The sequence below is a fragment of the Raphanus sativus genome, chromosome 2 (genome assembly GCF_000801105.2).
Source record: "Raphanus sativus cultivar WK10039 chromosome 2, ASM80110v3, whole genome shotgun sequence".
Lineage (NCBI taxonomy): Eukaryota > Viridiplantae > Streptophyta > Magnoliopsida > Brassicales > Brassicaceae > Raphanus > Raphanus sativus.
Window position 1 is genome coordinate 38,420,424 of NC_079512.1, and position 26,991 is coordinate 38,447,414.

Sequence of the window (26,991 nt, forward strand, 5' to 3'; positions counted from 1 at the left end):
GTAATAATCAGAAGAAGAGGTAACATGGCATGTGAGTCCACAGCTGTGACCACTCTTCCCTTGAGCATTTGATATATACCTTCTTCCGTCTTCCTTCTTCTGTCTTTTGACTCTCTCCTCTCTCTCTCTCTCTCTCTCTCTCTCTCTCCCTTTGGCTTTTCTAAATCTGTCTCCAAAGCTTTCACCTCCTCTCTAATGGTGAAACCAAAACCCTAGATTTCCTCTCCATTCATCTAATCTAATTCCATCCACACCTCTCTCTCAAAAATGAAGACTTTTCCAACCTTATTTTTATCAGTAACGACTCTCTTCTCTTTCTTGTTTTCTCTTTCCCTTGAAGCTTCTTCACCATCTCAGTCTCTGTACAGAGAAATCCATCAGCTGATAAGCTTCAAAAACGTTCTTCCTGACAAGAACCTGCTCCCAGATTGGTCTCCCAGCAAAAACCCGTGTACATACGACGGCGTGATTTGCAGAGACGACAAGGTTACTTCGATTGATCTCAGTTCCAAGCCTCTCAACGTCGGATTCAGTGCCGTGGCTTCGTCTCTCTTGTCCCTCACCGGACTAGAGTCTCTGTTTCTCTCAGACTCACACATCAACGGCTCCATTACTAGCTTTAAATGCTCTGCTTCTCTCACCAGCTTGGATCTATCGAGGAACTCTATCTCCGGTCCCGTAACGACTTTGTCGAGCCTCGGTTCTTGCATCGGTCTGAAATCTCTTAACGTCTCCTCCAACACCCTCGATTTTCCCGGGAAAATTTCAGGCGGGTCGAAGCTTAGCAGCTTGGAAGTCCTGGATCTCTCCGCGAACTCCCTCTCCGGTGATAACGTCGTCGGTTGGGTTCTCTCCGATGGCTGCGGAGCGTTGAAGCACTTTGCGATAAGCGGTAACAAAATCAGCGGAGACGTTGATGTTTCACGTTGCGTGAATCTCGAGTTTCTCGACGTTTCCTCCAACAATTTCTCCACTGGGATCCCGTCTCTCGGAGATTGCTCGTCTCTGCAGCATCTCGACATCTCCGGGAACAGATTATCCGGCGATTTCTCCCGCGCTATCTCCTCCTGCACAGAGCTCAGGTCGTTGAACATCTCCGGCAACCAATTCGCCGGAACCATCCCTTCTTCACTACCGCTCAAAAGCCTCCAGTATCTTTCTCTAGCCGGGAACAAATTCACCGGCGAGATCCCGGAGCTTCTCTCCGGCGCGTGCGGTACGCTAACCGGACTCGATCTCTCCGTAAACGAATTCTACGGTACGGTTCCCCCTTTCTTCGGCTCTTGCTCTCTTCTGGAATCACTCGTGTTGTCGACCAACAACTTCTCCGGCGAGTTACCGATGGAAACGTTGCTGAAGATGAGTGCTCTCAAGGTGCTCGATCTCTCTTTCAACGAGTTTTCCGGCGAGTTACCGGAATCTCTGACGAATCTCTCCGCTTCGTTGCTAACGCTTGATCTCAGCTCCAACAAATTAACCGGTACGATTCTCCCAAATCTCTGCCGGAACCCTAAGAACACACTCCAGGAGCTTTACCTTCAGAACAACGGCTTCACCGGGAAGATTCCGCCGACGTTGAGCAACTGTTCGGAGCTGGTTTCGCTTCACCTAAGCTTCAATTACCTCTCCGGGACAATCCCGTCGAGTCTAAGCTATCTGTCGAAGCTCCGAGATCTGAAGCTTTGGATGAATATGCTTCAAGGAGAGATCCCTCGAGAGCTCATGTACGTCAACACCTTGGAGACTCTCATTCTCGATTTCAACGACTTAACCGGTGAAATCCCTTCCGGTTTAAGCAACTGTACCAATCTGAACTGGATTTCTCTTTCGAATAACCGGTTAACCGGTCAGATTCCCCGGTGGATCGGCCGGTTAGAGAATCTCGCCATCCTCAAGCTGAGCAACAACTCTTTCTACGGAAACATACCGGCTGAGCTCGGCGACTGTCGGAGCTTAATCTGGCTCGATCTCAACACCAATTACTTCAACGGTACGATTCCGGCGGAAATGTTCAAACAATCAGGGAAAATCGCCGCGAATTTCATAGCCGGGAAGAGGTACGCTTACATCAAAAACGATGGTATGAACAAAGAGTGTCACGGAGCTGGTAATTTGCTTGAGTTTCAAGGTATCAGACCGGAGCAGCTTAACCGGGTTTCCACTAGGAACCCTTGTAATTTCACCAGAGTCTATAAAGGTCACACTTCGCCGACGTTTAATAACAACGGCTCCATGATGTTCCTCGACATGTCTTATAACATGTTGTCTGGATACATACCCAAGGAGATTGGTTCCATGCCGTATCTGTTTATTCTCAACTTGGGACATAACTTTATCTCTGGTTCGATTCCTGACGAGGTTGGTGATCTTAGAGGGTTGAACATTCTTGATCTTTCGAGCAATAAGCTCGACGGGGGCATCCCTACGTCTATGTCAGCACTCACCATGCTTGCTGAGATTGATTTGTCCAACAATTTGTTATCCGGACCTATTCCTGAGATGGGTCAGTTCGAGACGTTTCCACCGGCCAAGTTCTTGAACAATTCAGGTCTCTGCGGTTACCCGCTTCCAAAGTGTGGTCATGCGAACGGAGACGGGGATGCTCACCATTCAAGATCTCAAGGAAGGAAAGAGCCATCTCTTGCGGGTAGTGTTGCGATGGGGCTGTTGTTCTCTCTCGTATGCATATTTGGGTTGATCCTTCTTGCTAGAGAGATGAGGAAGAGACGGAGGGAGAGAGAGGAGGATGCATTGGAAGGGAATGGGAACTCGGGCGATAGAACCGCTTACAACACGGACTGGAAGATGACGGGTGTAAAAGAGGCCTTGAGTATCAACCTTGCTGCTTTCGAGAAGCCACTGCGGAAACTCACTTTTGCTGATCTTCTCAAGGCCACAAACGGATTCCACGACGATAGTATGATTGGATCAGGCGGGTTCGGAGATGTTTACAAGGCGGTTTTGAAAGATGGAAGCGCCGTGGCTATCAAGAAACTGATCCAAATTAGTGGTCAAGGCGATAGAGAGTTCAAGGCTGAGATGGAGACGATAGGGCAGATCAAACACAGGAACCTTGTTCCGCTTCTCGGTTACTGCAAAGTCGGAGAAGAGCGGCTACTTGTGTACGAGTTCATGAAGTATGGGAGCTTGGAAGATGTATTGCACGACCCCAAGAAAGCTGGCGTGAAACTGAACTGGTCCATGCGACGGAAAATCGCCATTGGATCGGCTAGAGGGCTTGCCTTTCTTCACCATAACTGCAGTCCGCATATCATCCACAGAGACATGAAATCGAGCAACGTGTTGCTGGACGAAAACTTGGAAGCTCGGGTTTCAGATTTTGGGATGGCGCGGCTGATGAGCGCGATGGACACGCATTTAAGCGTCAGTACGTTAGCCGGAACGCCAGGTTATGTTCCTCCTGAATATTACCAAAGCTTCAGGTGTTCAAAAAAAGGAGACGTTTATAGCTACGGCGTGGTGTTGCTCGAGTTGCTTACGGGTAAAAGACCAACCGATTCGCCGGATTTTGGAGATAATAACCTGGTTGGATGGGTGAAACAGCATGCAAAACTGCGGGTTAGCGATGTGTTTGATCAAGAGCTAATGAAGGAAGATCCAGCACTAGAGACAGAACTTATACAGCACCTGAAAATTGCAATGGCGTGTTTGGATGATCGGGATTGGAAGCGACCGACCATGATACAAGTCATGGCAAAGTTTAAGTTGATACAAGCTGAGTTGGGTCTAGATTCGCAGTCGACGATCGGATCAATAGAGGATGGAGGATTCAGTACGATAGAGATGGTTGATATGAGTATTCAAGAAGTGCCTGAAGGAAAATTCTGAAAAGCTTTAGAAACAGAGAACCAAACCAGATTCTTTTGAACACTCCAATTTTCCTTTGGTCTTAATCTTTTTGTATTTTTTCTACTGTATTCTAAAATGTATGTATGTATTTATGTTGTTTATACATAAGACCGGATGTTTGGTTCGTTCGGACTTGGGGATGGAGAAGAGAAAAAAGAGTAGCAACTTTGTTAAGAATATGTAAATACACAGTTTTTCTTCTGTAACTACAGTTTTCCTTTTTTAGATTTGGATACTGTTCTTCTAGTTCTAAGAAAATTTCCATATAATTCTCGAAGTAATAGTTTTAATAAATTAAATGAATCGCGAAAAATCCATTATTATCAAATTCCGACCGATCATCTTCACACGTAATCTATTACTCATTACCGTCGGAATTAATTTGGGGAATTCACGGTGCACGGGAGCGGGAATGTAATCAATAGATGAGGCTTTTTTTTTCCTTTACTTTTCTCGGATGTACTGTCTGTCATGTAAAATGATCGTTGTGTAGTCTTACTCTATCTCACTGTAATGTGAGAAGATCGGTGCATTCAAGCCTGTTTTTAATTACTCTCAAAAATTTATTGGTTGGAATCTTTAACGTCGATTTCGATTCCTTAGCATTCATTCGAACCGGATTTTAGTACTATTTGAACTCGAATTTTTAGTACAATAAGTGAATTTTTTTATGGACCTCTTTTTTCCTTAGCCACATCTACTATTTGTTTTGTCTTAATTATTTTTCTGTTTATTAGTGTACCGTCGAGAATTTTTCCGGTTGTAACCGACTTGGATGATTAATTTAAATTAATCATTTGGTATTAATTTTTTTCTTGTCAAATACTCCATCTGTTCCAAAATAAGTGAGTTTTGAGGTTTTTGCACGTTGATTAAGAAATTACAAACTTTTATTCTATTTTTCTCGTTTACCTAAAAACAATAATAATTAAAGTAATTTCAACCAATAAACAATTATACTACAGAATATAAATAATTAAAAATATTAAAATGCATTTATTTTTAATCTAGAAACTTGAAAACATCACTTAAAATAGAACAAAAAATTTTCCCTAAAACTCCACTTAAAGTGGGACAGAGGGAGTATATAAAATGTTTATTATTATTATTTTTTATTATGTTTATAGATGAACTGGTCAGTTGTATTCCATATTTATTTATTTTCTACCTTATTCCGTACAAGTTAGGATGAGAAAGATTATAAATGGTTAAAATAATTTTTTTTTAAAAATAATATATTTTAGAAATAAGAATCTGGATTCATATATCTGAACCTAAAAATGAAAATACTTAATTTTGGATTCGAAATTTAGACTCTCCGGATATTATATTCTCAGATAATAAATTTAAACCATAAGTGCAACCCTGTTTATTTTGGCTTTCTTATGTCTAAGTATGCATATATTTATTTATTTTAAACCGTTTTATTTGCTGGAGAAATGGACCTTCGCCTGAAATTAAAACAAAGTTTCTCTGACAGTGCACCAACACAACAAATCTTACACAATGAACGTGCGTCTCATGTGCTCCTCTCTCCCTCTTTCTAGTTACGTGGACTGTCTTCACTCCACTCGCTCTTCGAATTCTGTGTCCCTTTCCTTTTCTTTTCTTACTACTACCCAAACTAAAAACAAATCATGTGTTTACACTTTTAATGAAACTTAAAAGAAAGGCCTCTCCGGGTTAGCTTACTTTACATGCATCATAATAATATAGTAAGCGAGGAGTATGATATTCACAACATGCACACGTCTATTATTTTACACATGTCTAGAAATTAGTCACCAAATGTCCCATTACATACAAACAAACAAAACGTACGTTCTCAAATACTATAGTCTAATAATCACAAGTTCAGCATTAGCTTTTGTATCCAAAAGAACTGATCTTCTACGTCTACTACATAAACTAAAGATTTCACAAAATTTGAAGTCAGACTTTTTTTTTGTCAGCAATTTGAAGTGAGATAAATAAACTCAAACCGCTAACTTGAGTCTGTTCTAAATAAACCACAACAATATATCTGTATAGATAAAATGAGCTAAACCCCAGTAATAGTTTAATATTGTTTGCTAGTTTTAAAGCATAAAAACTTCGATAGGTAACGCTAGAAATGGAATTTAAATAAAAAAGCGTGTTTCAAAAAACTCACGGACATGACATTAGGCATCTGTTATCAAGTTATCAACCGTTATAGAATAGTGAGATCACTAAATAAGAGTATGAGTAGCTATCAATAAGCGTGAACACGGGCGACGGTGGTGGGTATGGAGCCCGTGGACCACCGTGCATGCAAGCTATTATTGTCGGATACTACCCTACAACGTCGCCTTCCGCCGTGGCCCGCTGTCCCTGTCCTGTCTCCGCCGAATGGAGCTCTTCCTCTATCTCTCCTACGTGTGTTTCTTTCTTATCCATACAACCTTCTTAATTAATTTATTATTTTCCTAAAGGCAATTCTCTCAATTTTTTTTGCAACATTTCTCAAATAGTATTTTTAAGTTTTTACACAAAAATAAACTTACAAAAATAAAATGACCAAAATAACATTTTTATGTGAAAATTTTAAGATTTATTTTCTGTTTTAAAAAATTTGAACCTATCTCCAAACCTTTTACCTCTTAACTCTAAACCTTAAATCTGAGTCTATTTTTGTAAAAATAAATTAATAAGTGATATCTAAAAAAAATTTCTTTTCTAAATCCTAAAGGTTTTTCAAAAAAAATCTCCAACGACATTACATTTGATGTTAAAATTACACCAAATTTGATATTTTACCGTCATATATTTTATCATGTTGATCTCCATGTTTATTGTGAAATCTCAAGAAGAAAAAAAACTCTTAACAATTTTATAAATATATGATTTTTTTAACTCATTGAGTTTCGGTTCTACCTCAGCCGCTGGTTATAACTTGTAAGTAGTAACGAAATAAGTGGAGGATTGCAATGTTGTGAGTAGTCCACAAAACATGTACTATAGTCTATAGGCTAGATTTACAGCTGTAATCTGAATCAATCTAATCGTAGTTTTGTTCTTTTCTCGAGGCTTCAATCTCACGGACAAACCTCCACGCACGTGCGAATGCTTCTTCTCAAATTTTGAGGTTTTTAGGATGTACGAACTACACAAACGTACAAATAGATTAGTATATAAAAATATATATAAATGCTTGTGTGTACGTAAACAGTGAGACAAATCCGGTTATCCCACGCGTGTGAGCTTTCCTCTTGTACATACAGCTAAGACTTATGAAAAAGACATTGATTAATGTAAGGTCTGATCGCGAAAAAAATGAAAACTAGAATTAAACAATTTGTTACTGACAAATTCTGAATTTTTATCGGTGATTTATTATCAGTAAGATGTTATTTCACATGAAGAAAGACATGCGGTCAAAGTTGTTCTAACCGAGTAACTGTTGTCAGGCGTCTCGTTATACGTTATCCAAATCTTTTTATCGCTCGGTTACACTTTTGTTTCGTCATCGAAAATATTTTTTTTTTATGAAAACGAAAATATTAACTTACATCCTCATGTTTGACAAAAAAAAAAGAGAGATAACTTAACTAAATAGAAAATATTAACTTAATTAAAAGCGAGGTCTTACATCGGTGGATTAATCTCACCTTGGAATCTTCCTTATTTTCACGACGAAGAGACAAAGAAACAAAAAAAAAGCGATGGCTCAGATTTCGTCAATATTTAGTGAAACTTCAAATATTATAAACTACTTAATCTCCTCGGACTCGCAGGCTCGCAGCTTCCCAAAGCTTTCTCGTTTTTAATTCCCACTCTACAATTGTACTTGAACTAAGGGCGCGAACGTGCAGTCCACACGTGGGGATCTCCCTCGGACTCGGCGGAGCAAAAGGGTCGCAACTTTTTAAGTCCTAACTTATGATTTTATCTTCTTATTATATGTCTATCTCTTCTTCTTATTTTTTTTGTAATAAGGTTTCGTAAAAGAAAATTTGTTTCGACTTATAAGTTTCGTAGTATAGTAATTCAAAAAAAAAAGTTTCGTAGTATAAGTTTGATCAACGTGTTGACAAAAAAAAAAGTTTGATCAACGTGTTACTATTATTTGGAATATTCATCTTTGGGTATCGAGCCGCTCACGTGTAAGTTCTTTAAAAAGCCCATAATATTACGATCTAAGACCTCGCTTCTTGCCCACTAATATAGTAACACTTTTGTTGACTTACGTTATGAATTAGAATATTAGAAGCCCATTAACGTGCAAGCTTAGGTTTAGCACGCTATATCTTTGGGGCCTATTAAGATAAATCTGTATTGACTTTGCCCCGTTAACAATTAAAATACAACTAAGGCCTATTAACTGAAGATATTGTTGCTATGGTTCTCGTTCTTTTTTTATTGTTCTTCGGGCAATTCTTCGGTTATTTTAAAAGCACAAATTGCGAGGTTGCATGAAGAAAAATTCACATAGAAATTGCACATCTAATTTAGAAACAAATTTCTGACAGAGTAATTTTCTTGGATATTCCTTTTTAGTTTATCTTCACAAAAATAGCTTTTAAAGAGAAAAAATGACTAAAAGTATTTTATTAAAAGGTAAAACAAATATTTATATCCTTTGGATTAACTAATCTATATTTAAGGTTAAGAATTAAGAGGTGAATTTTGGATATAGATTTTAAATTTCAAAAAATAAAAAAAATTAAAATTAAAATTTTCAGGATAAAAATGAATTATTTTGCTTATTTTAGATTTTGAATATTATTTTTACGACAAAAACTAAAAGTAAAAGGCTATCTGAGATAATTGTCTTTTCTAATTTTCGTAGAACAACAATTTACCCACGTCTGATGTTTGCTTTTATATACGTTTTCAAATTTAAAGTTATGATTCATATAGGAAGAAAGATACGTTTGATTTTACCCAAAAAGTCTAAAAGTAAACATAAACAAACAACACGAGATGCAAAACAACGGTCGTGACCGTGGACATAGACCAGGTTATGGTAATGAGTGTTTTTATGGACTAAATTACAGTAGTTGTTAGCAGAAGAAATAATGTATTGGAATGTGTTTATTCGTTAATTGTAAAACCATATGTACAAGTAATCATCGTATTATAGTGGATAAAACACTCCATATGTATTTAAAACTTGGGATCTTATTGCATATAAATGTGCTTAAGTGTGATGCGACCATATGCTGCATCCACCGCTAATATATTTGACCATACAAACTGCAAAGCCTTAAATTTTGCTAATCACACCACATAAAATAAGGAATCGTCTCCCGACACGTCCACATACAAAACCCTCAGATTGTAAAAAGGTACATTGTTAACCTCACGAGAAAACAAACCTAAACCACCGCACAACACACATTACACATATAAAACCACGTAACTATTTCCTAACGAGAATATAGATATAGTTATTGATTAACATAGCAATAATTAGTTCGAGGCAGGATTGATTAACTTTAGATAAAAACAACCAAGACAAATTAGAATATCACCAGAAGAAGTTGGAGAGATGAGAGTGGTGAGAGTAGGAGAGAGAGTCGTCATCGAGATGATTAGAAGGAGCGTGAAGATGTCTTCCTTCGTAAGTAGTGATTACCATTTTTGGATCATCTGCTAATCTCTCCACTCTCTTCTTCACCCTGCACTTGTCCTGTGTACACCTGTAATAGCTCCTGCCATTTGATGAAAAATGCATCACAACAATTATACATCTATCAAGTTTACAAAAAAAAAAACAATTATACATCTATCTATCGATAATGAGAGAAGCTAGTTTTCGTTCTCGGTATTATAGCGTAAAACCATTGTTTAACTAAATTCTAAGATAGTCTAGAAAATGATTTCATATTGTGAACTAAATCAAGTATCATATATCAAATTATATACATATATACTATATATATTTGACCAAAAAATATACCATATATCGAAGAAACATATTATTGTGTATGGGAAACCATATATCAGTTGCACAAAAGAAAAAGGAAAGAGGAGAAAAAAAAAAACAAATGAAACCGTATAGCTAGTGCTATATCTCAAACAGATAGCAAGAGTAAAATGGAACTTTTATTGCCGATCGAGCTCATGATAAAACTTTACAGATGAACTAAAAGTAGTATAATTTGAAGAAACAATACCAATTACCCAAACAAATCATTGTTGGTAAATTTCAAATGTCAACTTCAGACAGAGAGAGAGAGACAAGGAGAATATTAAGGAAACCCCATATGTCTCGCATAATATTCAAATGCTTCCACATAAATCATTTACCCTGTTATTTTTTTCCTCTTTTTGTAAACGGTTGCTTCTTTTCGTGATTTGTTGTATAATTACTAATATTCCCACTGGGCCAGTAGTCTTTGTTATCATAGAATTGATAATTACTACAGAACAAGATTCTACTAATAGTTTCCAATTCGTTAGTAAAATGCTGAAGCAACTTTTAGTCTTTAGATGGCTCACACAATTAAGCTAACGTTAAAACTTGAAAAAGACTCTGATTTAAGTCGATAAAGTTCCTAGAATAAGCCATCATTAACCCCCAAGCGAAGAAATAACTGATATACTAATCATATTAACTAGATAAAAATAAAGTACAAAATTTAAAACCAATTTCGAATTATTATAATGAAACTAGTTTTTGATTAAATTAATCTATAGAAACAAAATACCTGGGATGTTGAGTGTTTTTGACAACTTTCTGACCATATTTTCTCCATCTATATCCATCATCTAAGACATCAACATCACTTAGCGTCTTAAAGCAAAACCGAGGCTCCCTTACTTTTCTTCTTGTCTTAAGCTTCTTCATCTTTAGAGTACACCCTACTCCTACAGGCGTCGTATTATGTTTATGACGACGAAGAGTATCATTATGTTGATGATCCTCGTCAACATTAATACGACCACCATTACCAACATCATCATCAATATCATATACATGAATCTCGCTTCCATGGTTGTTTTTCTTACTGTATCCATATTCTGCTTGAAAACTCCCTGCCCTAAATAACATTAACACAACGTTTTACATAAGTAGCTGTTTGCATGTGTGCATGACAACTCAAACTAATTATGTACTAGTTAAGTACCTCATAAAAGGAAATCAATATCTTATGTCGGGAAAGGGATAATGAGATATAAAGTTGTAGTTGAAGATAATCTATTTCTTTCTGTTTTTATTTTGTAAAAATCATTTGAATATATCCTTAGAGGATTGAGACTTTAACTTATTTCGTATATCGTTTTCGTAAGTAACTTAGCTTCGAAATTTTAGCCAAAAGAAGAAAAAAACTTACCATTGATTTAAAGAGGACCTTGATGATGTACCACAATTGAGACGATGATGATCAAGATTAACAATAGTATCATGAGCATCCTTTTGCTTTGATGCGGATAACGAGGAGATCGAGATTAGAGTTTCTGGGAGATTCGCCATGGAATTGATGGGATCTTGAGGATGAGTTAGATATGAAGGGGGGTTATGTTGAAGGAAGGAGTTTAAGGAGTGGTGGCCTATAAATGGAGACACGAGAGAAGGAGAGGATGTAGGAGAAGAAGATAACGTTTGATTAGGGAAAGAGAGAAAAAAACCGAGATGGTTCCTACTAGGGTTTATGATGCGTTGTGGTTCATCGTACAAGCTTATTCCTTGGTTTATCGTACCCATATCTCTCTCTGTCTCTCTTTCTTTCTTTCTCTTACGCAAAAGATTGAAAGAGATTTTTTTTTTGCCAAAATAAGATTGAAAGAGATCAGATTGTGTGTGCGCGTGGGGAAGAGAGGAGGGGATTTTGGTTTAGGTGGATATTTTTGTTTGATCTTGTGTTGAGAGTCTTGACAATCCAATCCATTCATGTGAGTGCTTCGCTATATATAAATGTTGGAAAAAGAAAGTTGCAGGTAGGTCCAATTAGATTGGCTTTATTGGAGGATTTACATGTGCCTAGAATGCTAATTGTTTTTCATTCCTGATTATAAAGTAATTCAAAATCAAAATAAATACACTGATTTTGATATCCATATAAATAAAGTGTTTTTAGTTGTTGTTTAAGGAATTTTGAGACTGAAGAAATGAATACGTTTGATTTATGAAAAATATAACATTTGCGACACCAGAGCAACGTAGAATTAAAATTTGTATTTTCTTTGTATAATAGTCAAATTTTCGTATGCGATGGGAATATAATACATACGTCATAAAAATGAAAAAAAAAATACATAACTCAGAGTTTCAAGCAATCTTTTTGTAAAAAAAAAGTTAAATCAATATCTATTAAACATACATACCTAATTTTCTAGTGGAAAGTGTAGCCTATGGATAAATCTTCTTCCGGATAATCAAATTGACTATAAAATCCATAACAATGTGGTCATGTAATAATTTTATATCAAAGGATAGTAGATTCCTGATCTAAACTAACATGGTAACTTTTATTGTAATGTAGACCAATAGAGTACCACAATGTAGTTGAGTTTACGTTGAGTTTTAGGTAGTTGATGTTACAAAAATGTTACCAATTAGATCACACTGCATGAATCAAATTATACATCTATTTATAACATTAGTCCAAGTGACCTTGCAACTTTCACTTCAACACAACCAACATTTAGTATCTGAATTGTAACATACTGAACATCTCGATGCTAGTCCGCTTAGCTTTTTGAAATTCAAATTAGTCTGGTTTTACGTTCTTAAAATCAACATCTTATGAGTTATTGTTTATTTTGTAGCAAAATTTAACTTGTTTACCATACATCAAATTTGCTATATTTTTAACCATTAACCAAAACAAAAAGAAGACTCCGATTGGTAACTATTTCGTAATTGCGGAAACGTGGAAAAATATATAAACTGCAGAAAAAAATAATTAACTTGCAGAAAAAATTAAAATTTGCAAAATGATGGAATACATATTAAATTAATCAAAACTATTTATATGGTATTCATTTTGTTATAAGGAAAAACAAAATGTGAAAATAAATAAAATTTATTAAAAATACTTTAGTTTTTATTATAAATATTTTGCTTATCTTTTAATATGTTTGAATAATATATTGATATTTTTATAATATTACAAAAAAATTATAGTATAACTTTATTCACAACTATTTATCACTACAAAAATTATCGCTATTTATTAAAATTTTAAGATGTTATTAACATATAATTTTAAAATATAAAAGTGTTAGTTTTGTAAATGTTTCCACTTTTCTAGTTAATGAAAATTCTTTTTATTTTTTTGTTAGTAAAAACGCGAATCCACGTTTTTTGCCCTTTTTTTTACTACGCCAAAATACTTACGAAATCTCGTTTCATTATGCTATTCTGCCGGGCTACTAATGAAAGCATAAATCTAGTTTCAGTTTAAGTTTATGTAAAAAAAAATAGACAAGCTAATTTTGATTCTTCTAAAGTTTTTTTGTTGCTAACTTATTAAGGTTGTTATGAATTACATGGAATAAATGTGTTTTTATTTTGTCGACCATCAGATGCATTATTATGAACTAAAATTATCGTCTAGACAAAAATAAAAGGAAAAAATAATAAAAGTCGAAAAAGAAAGAAGAAAATGGGGAAAACGCGTCAGGGGCACTCGAGAGAAAGATGAAGGGAATGTAGTGGTAGTTAACGTCGTGTCGCTAGAACGGTAGTCAGCTTTTGTCACGGCGTGCCGTTACGTCCCTGGAACGGCGTTCATGTGTTATGTTATTATCAGAAAATGCTAATTTGTATGGTTAATTTTGTAAAAAATTTAGTGATAGTTATTTTATGATATCACATTTACTTGTGAAAATGCACTACTTTAACCATCTTTCTTTCTGTTCACGTCTTCAAAATCAATGAACTAAGAATTACTTAGACAATTTTTTCATATACTTGGTTTCAGTTTTGTAATGATATATGAAGAGTTCGAACGAATTAAAAGAGGGAAAATTGCACCATATTGTTCATCATCCGAAAACAAATCCAAATCCTCTAGAATTAGCGTTTACAATAATATTTTATTTACAACAGTGTGTATATTTAAATTCTGGCCATGGAAAAAATGAGGTATAGATGTGATGGACATATAAACACATCTATCACTATCTTAGTATCTTCTAGCTAGGATTTCGCATTTTCTTACGAAATGATGTACTCAAATAATTTATACGATTGCTATTATTTTGGGAATCCAAAAAGGAATATAGATTAGGAAGAGCAATGATGAAATATCTTAGGTGAAAATATATTCCTCTGTACGCTGTGTGAGGATATCATGATTATGATTTGATGAATTAGGTCCCTATTTGACCTTTTTGGTTAAAAATTGCACCTAATGAGAGATAAATTAATAAACGCATACAGAAACAATCATCCAATAGAGAAAAGTTTATCACCTTTTCTTGTTTTAACTTTTACAAGATTGCATTTTGAAATAGTTTAATGATCAGGTTTAGAAACCCCACCGTTTATCAAATTCCAAGCCTGCTTATTTTTTTCCTTTATATACATGTGGGCATATATAAAGATGCATGGTAACCCACATCGGTATAACATATCAAATTTATATGCTAGGCTAACCACCCTTTTACTTACACGAGAGATCCTGAATAATTGTTCTACTCACATATAGCACTAGTAGAAAAGTGTGAAATAGACACGAAAATTTTAGTGACTATGGTTGGTTTTTCGTGACTATAGGGCAACATAGTCACGGTTAGTCACGAAAAAAAGACGTGTGTATACGATCGTGACCAAAATTAACCGTGACAAATTGTGACCAATATAGACACGATGGCGACACGATTAAAAGCATGACTAAAATGGTCACGAAAACAACACAAAGCAAACATGGCTAATTTAGTCACGATATCTCGTGTCTAAAACGTGACTATTACCAAAAAAAAAGTAAAAAAAAATATTAATTAAATTACAAAATATTTAGAAAAAACTAAATTTATATATACTGTAAATTACATATATTTACAAGCACATACATACATAAATACAAAAATATATAGATTATCGGCTTCCACCGGCTCCGACCAACCGTTCCGGCTCCACCACTGCTTCCGCCACCAGCTTCTCCACCGACACCTCCATCATCCTCTACACCTCCACCTGCTCTAGGTGCTATGGCTGAAGCGAGGACTAGATCTGGTGCTGGAGCCACTGTTCGATCTGCTCGGCAAGCGTCCTTCGCCATCAAATTTCTTTTACTTCCTTTCCGTTATCATCTTCTGCCTCTTCCTTCACAATATGTCTTCATCTTCTTCGTGAACTTGCATCTGGAAAAGAAGAAACTTTAATAAGAGGGTAGGTAAAAAGAAGGGTTTAAACAAAGTTAGTTAGCGGAGGTAGAGAACGAGGAGATGGAGATGAAGATGATGGTGACAGCGGCGGAGGTTATGGTGATGGTGGTAGAGACGGCTTCGTTGGCGGAGGTAGTGAACGTTGAGATGAAGATGAAGATGATGGTGGCAGAGGCGAAAGTTAAGGTGATGGTGGTTGAGACAGATTTCGTATATGGAGTGATTTTGATTAAAGGTGAAGAAGAAGATGAGATACAACTGAAAGCCTAAGTTACAAAAAAAAAAAGAAGATGAGATACATAGACAGAGGATACGAAAGAAAGGTAGGAGGAGACAGAGGAAGAAACACACTTTTCACTTTGTGCATTCTTGGCCATTAGATTTTGTTAAATCGATGGCTGTGGTTAAAAGGAAGTGTGATCCTCGCACTTGCATCTTAGTGGTCACTTTTTGACCAATCACACTTTTGTAATTATTTTCTTATTCTGTTTTTTTTTTTCTGTTTTAAAAATATTTGTGGTAAACTTTCTTATACAAAAATTAGTTTGAGAAAAAAAGATTCAAAGATTTAGATTTCACAATTTAAAATTTGAAATTTTAATTTGAAATTAAAATTTAGAATTTTAAAATTAAAATTTTGTGACTGATGTTTTGGATATACTAGTAAATGGAATTAAGGGTTTATGAAATAGGGATAGGGTTTAAGTTAGATTTGAAGTCAAAGATTTGAAAAATAGATTTATAACTTAAATTTAAAGGAAAAAACAATTTAAGGTTGAATATGTGTATATATTAATTATTATATTTTATAATTAAAGTTAGTTTGAAGTTTAGAAGTTAGTTTTAATTTATACTTTAGGGTATGGAAGAGAAAAGAGTTTATAGGTTATATGTTTAATGTTTTGGATTAAGATCTGAAAATTTAGATTTTTTATAAACATTAGAAATTAATTTTAAGTATATTATAATAACTGAAAAAATATTTTGAAAATTAAGGCTTAAGTATGTTAACCTAGGGCTTGGAGTGTATATATATATAGCATTTGAGTTTATAATTAGGTATATATAGTATTTGGACTTTAGATTTAAGATTTGAGTTTAGATTTTGAAAAAGAATAGATTATAAGTTTAGTTTTAAAGATCTGAGATTAAAATATGAAAAACTTGTGTTTTTAGGATTGTGTTAAAATTTTGTGGTTTAAAATTTTATTTAGGGTTTAGGGTATCATATAGTCACGAAATATTCATGACAAAATTGTGTCTATTTACAGTCACGCTTTCAAATGTGACTATTCCGTGACTTTTTAGTCACGTTTTTTCATTTCGTGACCATTTTGTGACTTTTTTAGTCACGTTTTCCATTTCGTGATAGTTTCATGACTAATGCAAAAATAGTCACGATTTTCTGTGACCATTTCGTGTCTATATACATTTTTTCTACTAGTGTAGACAGAATAATACCCGTCTTGGCTTTGTACATAACATTTGTCACTAACCCAAAAAACTTGAAATTTTTTTTTCTCTTTTGGAACACTTGAGATTCTAGTTAAAAGGTAAAGAGGTGAAAACAGTTGATTGAGTTTCACCCAGACAAGTTTACGACGTAGATATGGTTATTCTCGTTTCTTTCGGAGTAACCTATATATGTTACTAAGTTTCAAAAAACCTAAGTATGTCACTAACAGTATTTTATATGGATGTTTAGTGTACATCGTCCCCTCTTGCTAATTCTATAGTGGGTAAAAAAGAACATGGTGAATAATAGCAGCATCAGCTATATCATTAGCATGTATCGTATTCTCCGCGGACGTTCGTTGACAGACGAACAAAATAATAAACAACAATAGTTATGTGATTCCTTATAAGGAACACTTAATTCTAAACCATGATAATTCTCGGAACATGTATGATCAATCATACAATCTTTAACAGTTTTTTTTTTGTCTTCACCACGTATTCGCACTATGTTATTTTAGTGGACAGAATCATATATTGTTATTGCTGGATACCATAGAGCGAAAACGTCGAGTTTGAGATCAAAAATAAATATTCGTGACAAAAAAAAGAGAGAAAAAATAAATATTATACAATGATTTATATTGAATCTCGTGTAATACACTTATTTTATCATGTCTTTTATCATGTCTTTCACATCTCTGATTGCTCTTTAGTAGTCATAAGTTTATTTTCTTACAACCTTTACTAAAGATAGAAATCAAGATTCGTTTATAAATTTTGCTTTTTCTAATATCAAAACTTTTGTTGGATTCCATCTTTTTTTTTGTTGTTGTTGCAAACCATCTTATGTAGTTAAAAGTTAGCTTGGCTTCCGGATGTCGTAAGGACAACGTCACTATGACATACTATTGATCCGTGGGATAATAGCATAACGAACATACACGTATAATTCGTACTGAGATTTGTTTTCTTACATGAATGTTCGTTTTATACATCTGGCCAAAAGGAGGGATAGTGTAATTTTTTTTGTTTGGCAAAAGTAATAATTATAGGTAATAATATGAATCTGATTAATGGGCCTTCAGAAGTGGGGAAGAGACTGGAGTGTGGGTTGGCGAAAGTAATCATTTGCTTTATTTTTAAATTTTATTTTTAACTTACTTTTTTTTGTTTCGAATGTTTTAAATTACATTATTCGTTCACATTCATCACCTTTCTTCCTCTCTCTTTTTACCCCTTCAATAATTACATTTTCAGTGTTGTCTGCACAACCGGTGGTTTCATTTCAAGCATTGCATCTAACTAAGAATGTAACTATGACTAGACTAGTCTAGTCCGGTACGATCAGACCGCGATCTTCTAGATTTGAGTAACCTTATTTGACCGGATACACAGCTAAATGATAAAGAGGTGGGTCAAGTTTCATTTAGAAAAGGTAAAATCAGATACCAGTTACAAACAAGTCTAGTATCGACTATATATTTAAGTCCGAACTAACTGTGTCTATATAGTATTATAACGGATATCGAGTTTAGACGTGAAATCACAAACACAAATTTCGACGTTTGAATATTGAACAAAAAGCCCTAATCTTTTTTTTTCTGCCTTGTAAATATAAGACAAAATACCACAATTTAAAAGAAACATGACAAAAGAAAAAAAAAAGTATTGCTGATTCGAGAGAGCTAGGAGCCTAGGACTAATCTTGGAGGAGTCTACTTGTTTACGCAGTTATCAAATTCCAAATTAGTGGTCAAGGCGATAGAGAGTTCAAGGCTGAGATGGAGACGATAGGGCAGATCAAACACAGGAACCTTGTTCCGCTTCTCGGTTACTGCAAAGTCGGAGAAGAGCGGCTACTTGTGTACGAGTTCATGAAGTATGGGAGCTTGGAAGATGTATTGCACGACCCCAAGAAAGCTGGCGTGAAACTGAACTGGTCCATGCGACGGAAAATCGCCATTGGATCGGCTAGAGGGCTTGCCTTTCTTCACCATAACTGCAGTCCGCATATCATCCACAGAGACATGAAATCGAGCAACGTGTTGCTGGACGAAAACTTGGAAGCTCGGGTTTCAGATTTTGGGATGGCGCGGCTGATGAGCGCGATGGACACGCATTTAAGCGTCAGTACGTTAGCCGGAACGCCAGGTTATGTTCCTCCTGAATATTACCAAAGCTTCAGGTGTTCAAAAAAAGGAGACGTTTATAGCTACGGCGTGGTGTTGCTCGAGTTGCTTACGGGTAAAAGACCAACCGATTCGCCGGATTTTGGAGATAATAACCTGGTTGGATGGGTGAAACAGCATGCAAAACTGCGGGTTAGCGATGTGTTTGATCAAGAGCTAATGAAGGAAGATCCAGCACTAGAGACAGAACTTATACAGCACCTGAAAATTGCAATGGCGTGTTTGGATGATCGGGATTGGAAGCGACCGACCATGATACAAGTCATGGCAAAGTTTAAGTTGATACAAGCTGAGTTGGGTCTAGATTCGCAGTCGACGATCGGATCAATAGAGGATGGAGGATTCAGTACGATAGAGATGGTTGATATGAGTATTCAAGAAGTGCCTGAAGGAAAATTCTGAAAAGCTTTAGAAACAGAGAACCAAACCAGATTCTTTTGAACACTCCAATTTTCCTTTGGTCTTAATCTTTTTGTATTTTTTCTACTGTATTCTAAAATGTATGTATGTATTTATGTTGTTTATACATAAGACCGGATGTTTGGTTCGTTCGGACTTGGGGATGGAGAAGAGAAAAAAGAGTAGCAACTTTGTTAAGAATATGTAAATACACAGTTTTTCTTCTGTAACTACAGTTTTCCTTTTTTAGATTTGGATACTGTTCTTCTAGTTCTAAGAAAATTTCCATATAATTCTCGAAGTAATAGTTTTAATAAATTAAATGAATCGCGAAAAATCCATTATTATCAAATTCCGACCGATCATCTTCACACGTAATCTATTACTCATTACCGTCGGAATTAATTTGGGGAATTCACGGTGCACGGGAGCGGGAATGTAATCAATAGATGAGGCTTTTTTTTTCCTTTACTTTTCTCGGATGTACTGTCTGTCATGTAAAATGATCGTTGTGTAGTCTTACTCTATCTCACTGTAATGTGAGAAGATCGGTGCATTCAAGCCTGTTTTTAATTACTCTCAAAAATTTATTGGTTGGAATCTTTATAGATGATTTGGTCAGTTGTATTCCATATTTATTTATTTTCTACCTTATTCCGTACAAGTTAGGATGAGAAAGATTATAAATGGTTAAAATAATTTTTTTTTAAAAATAATATATTTTAGAAATAAGAATCTGGATTCATATATCTGAACCTAAAAATGAAAATACTTAATTTTGGATTCGAAATTTAGACTCTCCGGATATTATATTCTCAGATAATAAATTTAAACCATAAGTGCAACCCTGTTTATTTTGGCTTTCTTATGTCTAAGTATGCATATATTTATTTATTTTAAACCGTTTTATTTGCTGGAGAAATGGACCTTCGCCTGAAATTAAAACAAAGTTTCTCTGACAGTGCACCAACACAACAAATCTTACACAATGAACGTGCGTCTCATGTGCTCCTCTCTCCCTCTTTCTAGTTACGTGGACTGTCTTCACTCCACTCGCTCTTCGAATTCTGTGTCCCTTTCCTTTTCTTTTCTTACTACTACCCAAACTAAAAACAAATCATGTGTTTACACTTTTAATGAAACTTAAAAGAAAGGCCTCTCCGGGTTAGCTTACTTTACATGCATCATAATAATATAGTAAGCGAGGAGTATGATATTCACAACATGCACACGTCTATTATTTTACACATGTCTAGAAATTAGTCACCAAATGTCCCATTACATACAAACAAACAAAACGTACGTTCTCAAATACTATAGTCTAATAATCACAAGTTCAGCATTAGCTTTTGTATCCAAAAGAACTGATCTTCTACGTCTACTACATAAACTAAAGATTTCACAAAATTTGAAGTCAGACTTTTTTTTTGTCAGCAATTTGAAGTGAGATAAATAAACTCAAACCGCTAACTTGAGTCTGTTCTAAATAAACCACAACAATATATCTGTATAGATAAAATGAGCTAAACCCCAGTAATAGTTTAATATTGTTTGCTAGTTTTAAAGCATAAAAACTTCGATAGGTAACGCTAGAAATGGAATTTAAATAAAAAAGCGTGTTTCAAAAAACTCACGGACATGACATTAGGCATCTGTTATCAAGTTATCAACCGTTATAGAATAGTGAGATCACTAAATAAGAGTATGAGTAGCTATCAATAAGCGTGAACACGGGCGACGGTGGTGGGTATGGAGCCCGTGGACCACCGTGCATGCAAGCTATTATTGTCGGATACTACCCTACAACGTCGCCTTCCGCCGTGGCCCGCTGTCCCTGTCCTGTCTCCGCCGAATGGAGCTCTTCCTCTATCTCTCCTACGTGTGTTTCTTTCTTATCCATACAACCTTCTTAATTAATTTATTATTTTCCTAAAGGCAATTCTCTCAATTTTTTTTGCAACATTTCTCAAATAGTATTTTTAAGTTTTTACACAAAAATAAACTTACAAAAATAAAATGACCAAAATAACATTTTTATGTGAAAATTTTAAGATTTATTTTCTGTTTTAAAAAATTTGAACCTATCTCCAAACCTTTTACCTCTTAACTCTAAACCTTAAATCTGAGTCTATTTTTGTAAAAATAAATTAATAAGTGATATCTAAAAAAAATTTCTTTTCTAAATCCTAAAGGTTTTTCAAAAAAAATCTCCAACGACATTACATTTGATGTTAAAATTACACCAAATTTGATATTTTACCGTCATATATTTTATCATGTTGATCTCCATGTTTATTGTGAAATCTCAAGAAGAAAAAAAACTCTTAACAATTTTATAAATATATGATTTTTTTAACTCATTGAGTTTCGGTTCTACCTCAGCCGCTGGTTATAACTTGTAAGTAGTAACGAAATAAGTGGAGGATTGCAATGTTGTGAGTAGTCCACAAAACATGTACTATAGTCTATAGGCTAGATTTACAGCTGTAATCTGAATCAATCTAATCGTAGTTTTGTTCTTTTCTCGAGGCTTCAATCTCACGGACAAACCTCCACGCACGTGCGAATGCTTCTTCTCAAATTTTGAGGTTTTTAGGATGTACGAACTACACAAACGTACAAATAGATTAGTATATAAAAATATATATAAATGCTTGTGTGTACGTAAACAGTGAGACAAATCCGGTTATCCCACGCGTGTGAGCTTTCCTCTTGTACATACAGCTAAGACTTATGAAAAAGACATTGATTAATGTAAGGTCTGATCGCGAAAAAAATGAAAACTAGAATTAAACAATTTGTTACTGACAAATTCTGAATTTTTATCGGTGATTTATTATCAGTAAGATGTTATTTCACATGAAGAAAGACATGCGGTCAAAGTTGTTCTAACCGAGTAACTGTTGTCAGGCGTCTCGTTATACGTTATCCAAATCTTTTTATCGCTCGGTTACACTTTTGTTTCGTCATCGAAAATATTTTTTTTTTATGAAAACGAAAATATTAACTTACATCCTCATGTTTGACAAAAAAAAAAGAGAGATAACTTAACTAAATAGAAAATATTAACTTAATTAAAAGCGAGGTCTTACATCGGTGGATTAATCTCACCTTGGAATCTTCCTTATTTTCACGACGAAGAGACAAAGAAACAAAAAAAAAGCGATGGCTCAGATTTCGTCAATATTTAGTGAAACTTCAAATATTATAAACTACTTAATCTCCTCGGACTCGCAGGCTCGCAGCTTCCCAAAGCTTTCTCGTTTTTAATTCCCACTCTACAATTGTACTTGAACTAAGGGCGCGAACGTGCAGTCCACACGTGGGGATCTCCCTCGGACTCGGCGGAGCAAAAGGGTCGCAACTTTTTAAGTCCTAACTTATGATTTTATCTTCTTATTATATGTCTATCTCTTCTTCTTATTTTTTTTGTAATAAGGTTTCGTAAAAGAAAATTTGTTTCGACTTATAAGTTTCGTAGTATAGTAATTCAAAAAAAAAAGTTTCGTAGTATAAGTTTGATCAACGTGTTGACAAAAAAAAAAGTTTGATCAACGTGTTACTATTATTTGGAATATTCATCTTTGGGTATCGAGCCGCTCACGTGTAAGTTCTTTAAAAAGCCCATAATATTACGATCTAAGACCTCGCTTCTTGCCCACTAATATAGTAACACTTTTGTTGACTTACGTTATGAATTAGAATATTAGAAGCCCATTAACGTGCAAGCTTAGGTTTAGCACGCTATATCTTTGGGGCCTATTAAGATAAATCTGTATTGACTTTGCCCCGTTAACAATTAAAATACAACTAAGGCCTATTAACTGAAGATATTGTTGCTATGGTTCTCGTTCTTTTTTTATTGTTCTTCGGGCAATTCTTCGGTTATTTTAAAAGCACAAATTGCGAGGTTGCATGAAGAAAAATTCACATAGAAATTGCACATCTAATTTAGAAACAAATTTCTGACAGAGTAATTTTCTTGGATATTCCTTTTTAGTTTATCTTCACAAAAATAGCTTTTAAAGAGAAAAAATGACTAAAAGTATTTTATTAAAAGGTAAAACAAATATTTATATCCTTTGGATTAACTAATCTATATTTAAGGTTAAGAATTAAGAGGTGAATTTTGGATATAGATTTTAAATTTCAAAAAATAAAAAAAATTAAAATTAAAATTTTCAGGATAAAAATGAATTATTTTGCTTATTTTAGATTTTGAATATTATTTTTACGACAAAAACTAAAAGTAAAAGGCTATCTGAGATAATTGTCTTTTCTAATTTTCGTAGAACAACAATTTACCCACGTCTGATGTTTGCTTTTATATACGTTTTCAAATTTAAAGTTATGATTCATATAGGAAGAAAGATACGTTTGATTTTACCCAAAAAGTCTAAAAGTAAACATAAACAAACAACACGAGATGCAAAACAACGGTCGTGACCGTGGACATAGACCAGGTTATGGTAATGAGTGTTTTTATGGACTAAATTACAGTAGTTGTTAGCAGAAGAAATAATGTATTGGAATGTGTTTATTCGTTAATTGTAAAACCATATGTACAAGTAATCATCGTATTATAGTGGATAAAACACTCCATATGTATTTAAAACTTGGGATCTTATTGCATATAAATGTGCTTAAGTGTGATGCGACCATATGCTGCATCCACCGCTAATATATTTGACCATACAAACTGCAAAGCCTTAAATTTTGCTAATCACACCACATAAAATAAGGAATCGTCTCCCGACACGTCCACATACAAAACCCTCAGATTGTAAAAAGGTACATTGTTAACCTCACGAGAAAACAAACCTAAACCACCGCACAACACACATTACACATATAAAACCACGTAACTATTTCCTAACGAGAATATAGATATAGTTATTGATTAACATAGCAATAATTAGTTCGAGGCAGGATTGATTAACTTTAGATAAAAACAACCAAGACAAATTAGAATATCACCAGAAGAAGTTGGAGAGATGAGAGTGGTGAGAGTAGGAGAGAGAGTCGTCATCGAGATGATTAGAAGGAGCGTGAAGATGTCTTCCTTCGTAAGTAGTGATTACCATTTTTGGATCATCTGCTAATCTCTCCACTCTCTTCTTCACCCTGCACTTGTCCTGTGTACACCTGTAATAGCTCCTGCCATTTGATGAAAAATGCATCACAACAATTATACATCTATCAAGTTTACAAAAAAAAAAAACAATTATACATCTATCTATCGATAATGAGAGAAGCTAGTTTTCGTTCTCGGTATTATAGCGTAAAACCATTGTTTAACTAAATTCTAAGATAGTCTAGAAAATGATTTCATATTGTGAACTAAATCAAGTATCATATATCAAATTATATACATATATACTATATATATTTGACCAAAAAATATACCATATATCGAAGAAACATATTATTGTGTATGGGAAACCATATATCAGTTGCACAAAAGAAAAAGGAAAGAGGAGAAAAAAAAAAACAAATGAAACCGTATAGCTAGTGCTATATCTCAAACAGATAGCAAGAGTAAAATGGAACTTTTATTGCCGATCGAGCTCATGATAAAACTTTACAGATGAACTAAAAGTAGTATAATTTGAAGAAACAATACCAATTACCCAAACAAATCATTGTTGGTAAATTTCAAATGTCAACTTCAGACAGAGAGAGAGAGACAAGGAGAATATTAAGGAAACCCCATATGTCTCGCATAATATTCAAATGCTTCCACATAAATCATTTACCCTGTTATTTTTTTCCTCTTTTTGTAAACGGTTGCTTCTTTTCGTGATTTGTTGTATAATTACTAATATTCCCACTGGGCCAGTAGTCTTTGTTATCATAGAATTGATAATTACTACAGAACAAGATTCTACTAATAGTTTCCAATTCGTTAGTAAAATGCTGAAGCAACTTTTAGTCTTTAGATGGCTCACACAATTAAGCTAACGTTAAAACTTGAAAAAGACTCTGATTTAAGTCGATAAAGTTCCTAGAATAAGCCATCATTAACCCCCAAGCGAAGAAATAACTGATATACTAATCATATTAACTAGATAAAAATAAAGTACAAAATTTAAAACCAATTTCGAATTATTATAATGAAACTAGTTTTTGATTAAATTAATCTATAGAAACAAAATACCTGGGATGTTGAGTGTTTTTGACAACTTTCTGACCATATTTTCTCCATCTATATCCATCATCTAAGACATCAACATCACTTAGCGTCTTAAAGCAAAACCGAGGCTCCCTTACTTTTCTTCTTGTCTTAAGCTTCTTCATCTTTAGAGTACACCCTACTCCTACAGGCGTCGTATTATGTTTATGACGACGAAGAGTATCATTATGTTGATGATCCTCGTCAACATTAATACGACCACCATTACCAACATCATCATCAATATCATATACATGAATCTCGCTTCCATGGTTGTTTTTCTTACTGTATCCATATTCTGCTTGAAAACTCCCTGCCCTAAATAACATTAACACAACGTTTTACATAAGTAGCTGTTTGCATGTGTGCATGACAACTCAAACTAATTATGTACTAGTTAAGTACCTCATAAAAGGAAATCAATATCTTATGTCGGGAAAGGGATAATGAGATATAAAGTTGTAGTTGAAGATAATCTATTTCTTTCTGTTTTTATTTTGTAAAAATCATTTGAATATATCCTTAGAGGATTGAGACTTTAACTTATTTCGTATATCGTTTTCGTAAGTAACTTAGCTTCGAAATTTTAGCCAAAAGAAGAAAAAAACTTACCATTGATTTAAAGAGGACCTTGATGATGTACCACAATTGAGACGATGATGATCAAGATTAACAATAGTATCATGAGCATCCTTTTGCTTTGATGCGGATAACGAGGAGATCGAGATTAGAGTTTCTGGGAGATTCGCCATGGAATTGATGGGATCTTGAGGATGAGTTAGATATGAAGGGGGGTTATGTTGAAGGAAGGAGTTTAAGGAGTGGTGGCCTATAAATGGAGACACGAGAGAAGGAGAGGATGTAGGAGAAGAAGATAACGTTTGATTAGGGAAAGAGAGAAAAAAACCGAGATGGTTCCTACTAGGGTTTATGATGCGTTGTGGTTCATCGTACAAGCTTATTCCTTGGTTTATCGTACCCATATCTCTCTCTGTCTCTCTTTCTTTCTTTCTCTTACGCAAAAGATTGAAAGAGATTTTTTTTTTGCCAAAATAAGATTGAAAGAGATCAGATTGTGTGTGCGCGTGGGGAAGAGAGGAGGGGATTTTGGTTTAGGTGGATATTTTTGTTTGATCTTGTGTTGAGAGTCTTGACAATCCAATCCATTCATGTGAGTGCTTCGCTATATATAAATGTTGGAAAAAGAAAGTTGCAGGTAGGTCCAATTAGATTGGCTTTATTGGAGGATTTACATGTGCCTAGAATGCTAATTGTTTTTCATTCCTGATTATAAAGTAATTCAAAATCAAAATAAATACACTGATTTTGATATCCATATAAATAAAGTGTTTTTAGTTGTTGTTTAAGGAATTTTGAGACTGAAGAAATGAATACGTTTGATTTATGAAAAATATAACATTTGCGACACCAGAGCAACGTAGAATTAAAATTTGTATTTTCTTTGTATAATAGTCAAATTTTCGTATGCGATGGGAATATAATACATACGTCATAAAAATGAAAAAAAAAATACATAACTCAGAGTTTCAAGCAATCTTTTTGTAAAAAAAAAGTTAAATCAATATCTATTAAACATACATA

The 26,991-nt window shown here is 34.5% G+C and overlaps 4 protein-coding genes and 1 long non-coding RNA gene across 5 annotated transcripts; 2 read left to right on the plus strand and 3 right to left on the minus strand.

Annotated features, from left to right (window-relative positions):
* The first annotated feature begins 111 nt into the window (after positions 1–111).
* LOC108842317 (protein BRASSINOSTEROID INSENSITIVE 1) lies at positions 112–4,076 on the plus strand. Its single transcript, XM_018615188.2, has one exon. The coding sequence runs from the start codon at positions 268–270 to the stop codon at positions 3,847–3,849; it is 3,582 nt and encodes a 1,193-aa protein (XP_018470690.2). The 5' UTR covers positions 112–267; the 3' UTR covers positions 3,850–4,076.
* A 4,916-nt stretch (positions 4,077–8,992) lies between these two features.
* LOC130508307 (probable WRKY transcription factor 13) lies at positions 8,993–11,728 on the minus strand. The gene is made up of 3 exons (XM_057003744.1): positions 11,172–11,728; positions 10,545–10,877; positions 8,993–9,545 (listed from the first exon to the last, which is right to left on the minus strand). Exons 1-3 carry the CDS (start codon positions 11,540–11,542, stop codon positions 9,362–9,364), a joined length of 888 nt encoding a protein of 295 aa, XP_056859724.1. The 5' UTR covers positions 11,543–11,728; the 3' UTR covers positions 8,993–9,361.
* Positions 11,729–14,799: 3,071 nt separating this feature from the next.
* On the minus strand, positions 14,800–15,682 carry LOC108822263 (uncharacterized). The gene is made up of 2 exons (XR_001944736.2): positions 15,226–15,682; positions 14,800–15,147 (listed from the first exon to the last, which is right to left on the minus strand). It is a non-coding gene; the product is annotated as an uncharacterized LOC108822263 (long non-coding RNA).
* Positions 15,683–17,702: 2,020 nt separating this feature from the next.
* LOC130508727 (protein BRASSINOSTEROID INSENSITIVE 1-like) lies at positions 17,703–19,447 on the plus strand. Its single transcript, XM_057004378.1, has 2 exons — positions 17,703–17,749; positions 18,341–19,447. Exons 1-2 carry the CDS (start codon positions 17,703–17,705, stop codon positions 19,218–19,220), a joined length of 927 nt encoding a protein of 308 aa, XP_056860358.1. The 3' UTR covers positions 19,221–19,447.
* Positions 19,448–23,821: 4,374 nt separating this feature from the next.
* Positions 23,822–26,558, minus strand: LOC108819202 (probable WRKY transcription factor 13). Its single transcript, XM_018592201.2, has 3 exons — positions 26,002–26,558; positions 25,375–25,707; positions 23,822–24,374 (listed from the first exon to the last, which is right to left on the minus strand). Exons 1-3 carry the CDS (start codon positions 26,370–26,372, stop codon positions 24,191–24,193), a joined length of 888 nt encoding a protein of 295 aa, XP_018447703.1. The 5' UTR covers positions 26,373–26,558; the 3' UTR covers positions 23,822–24,190.
* Positions 26,559–26,991: the final 433 nt, after the last annotated feature.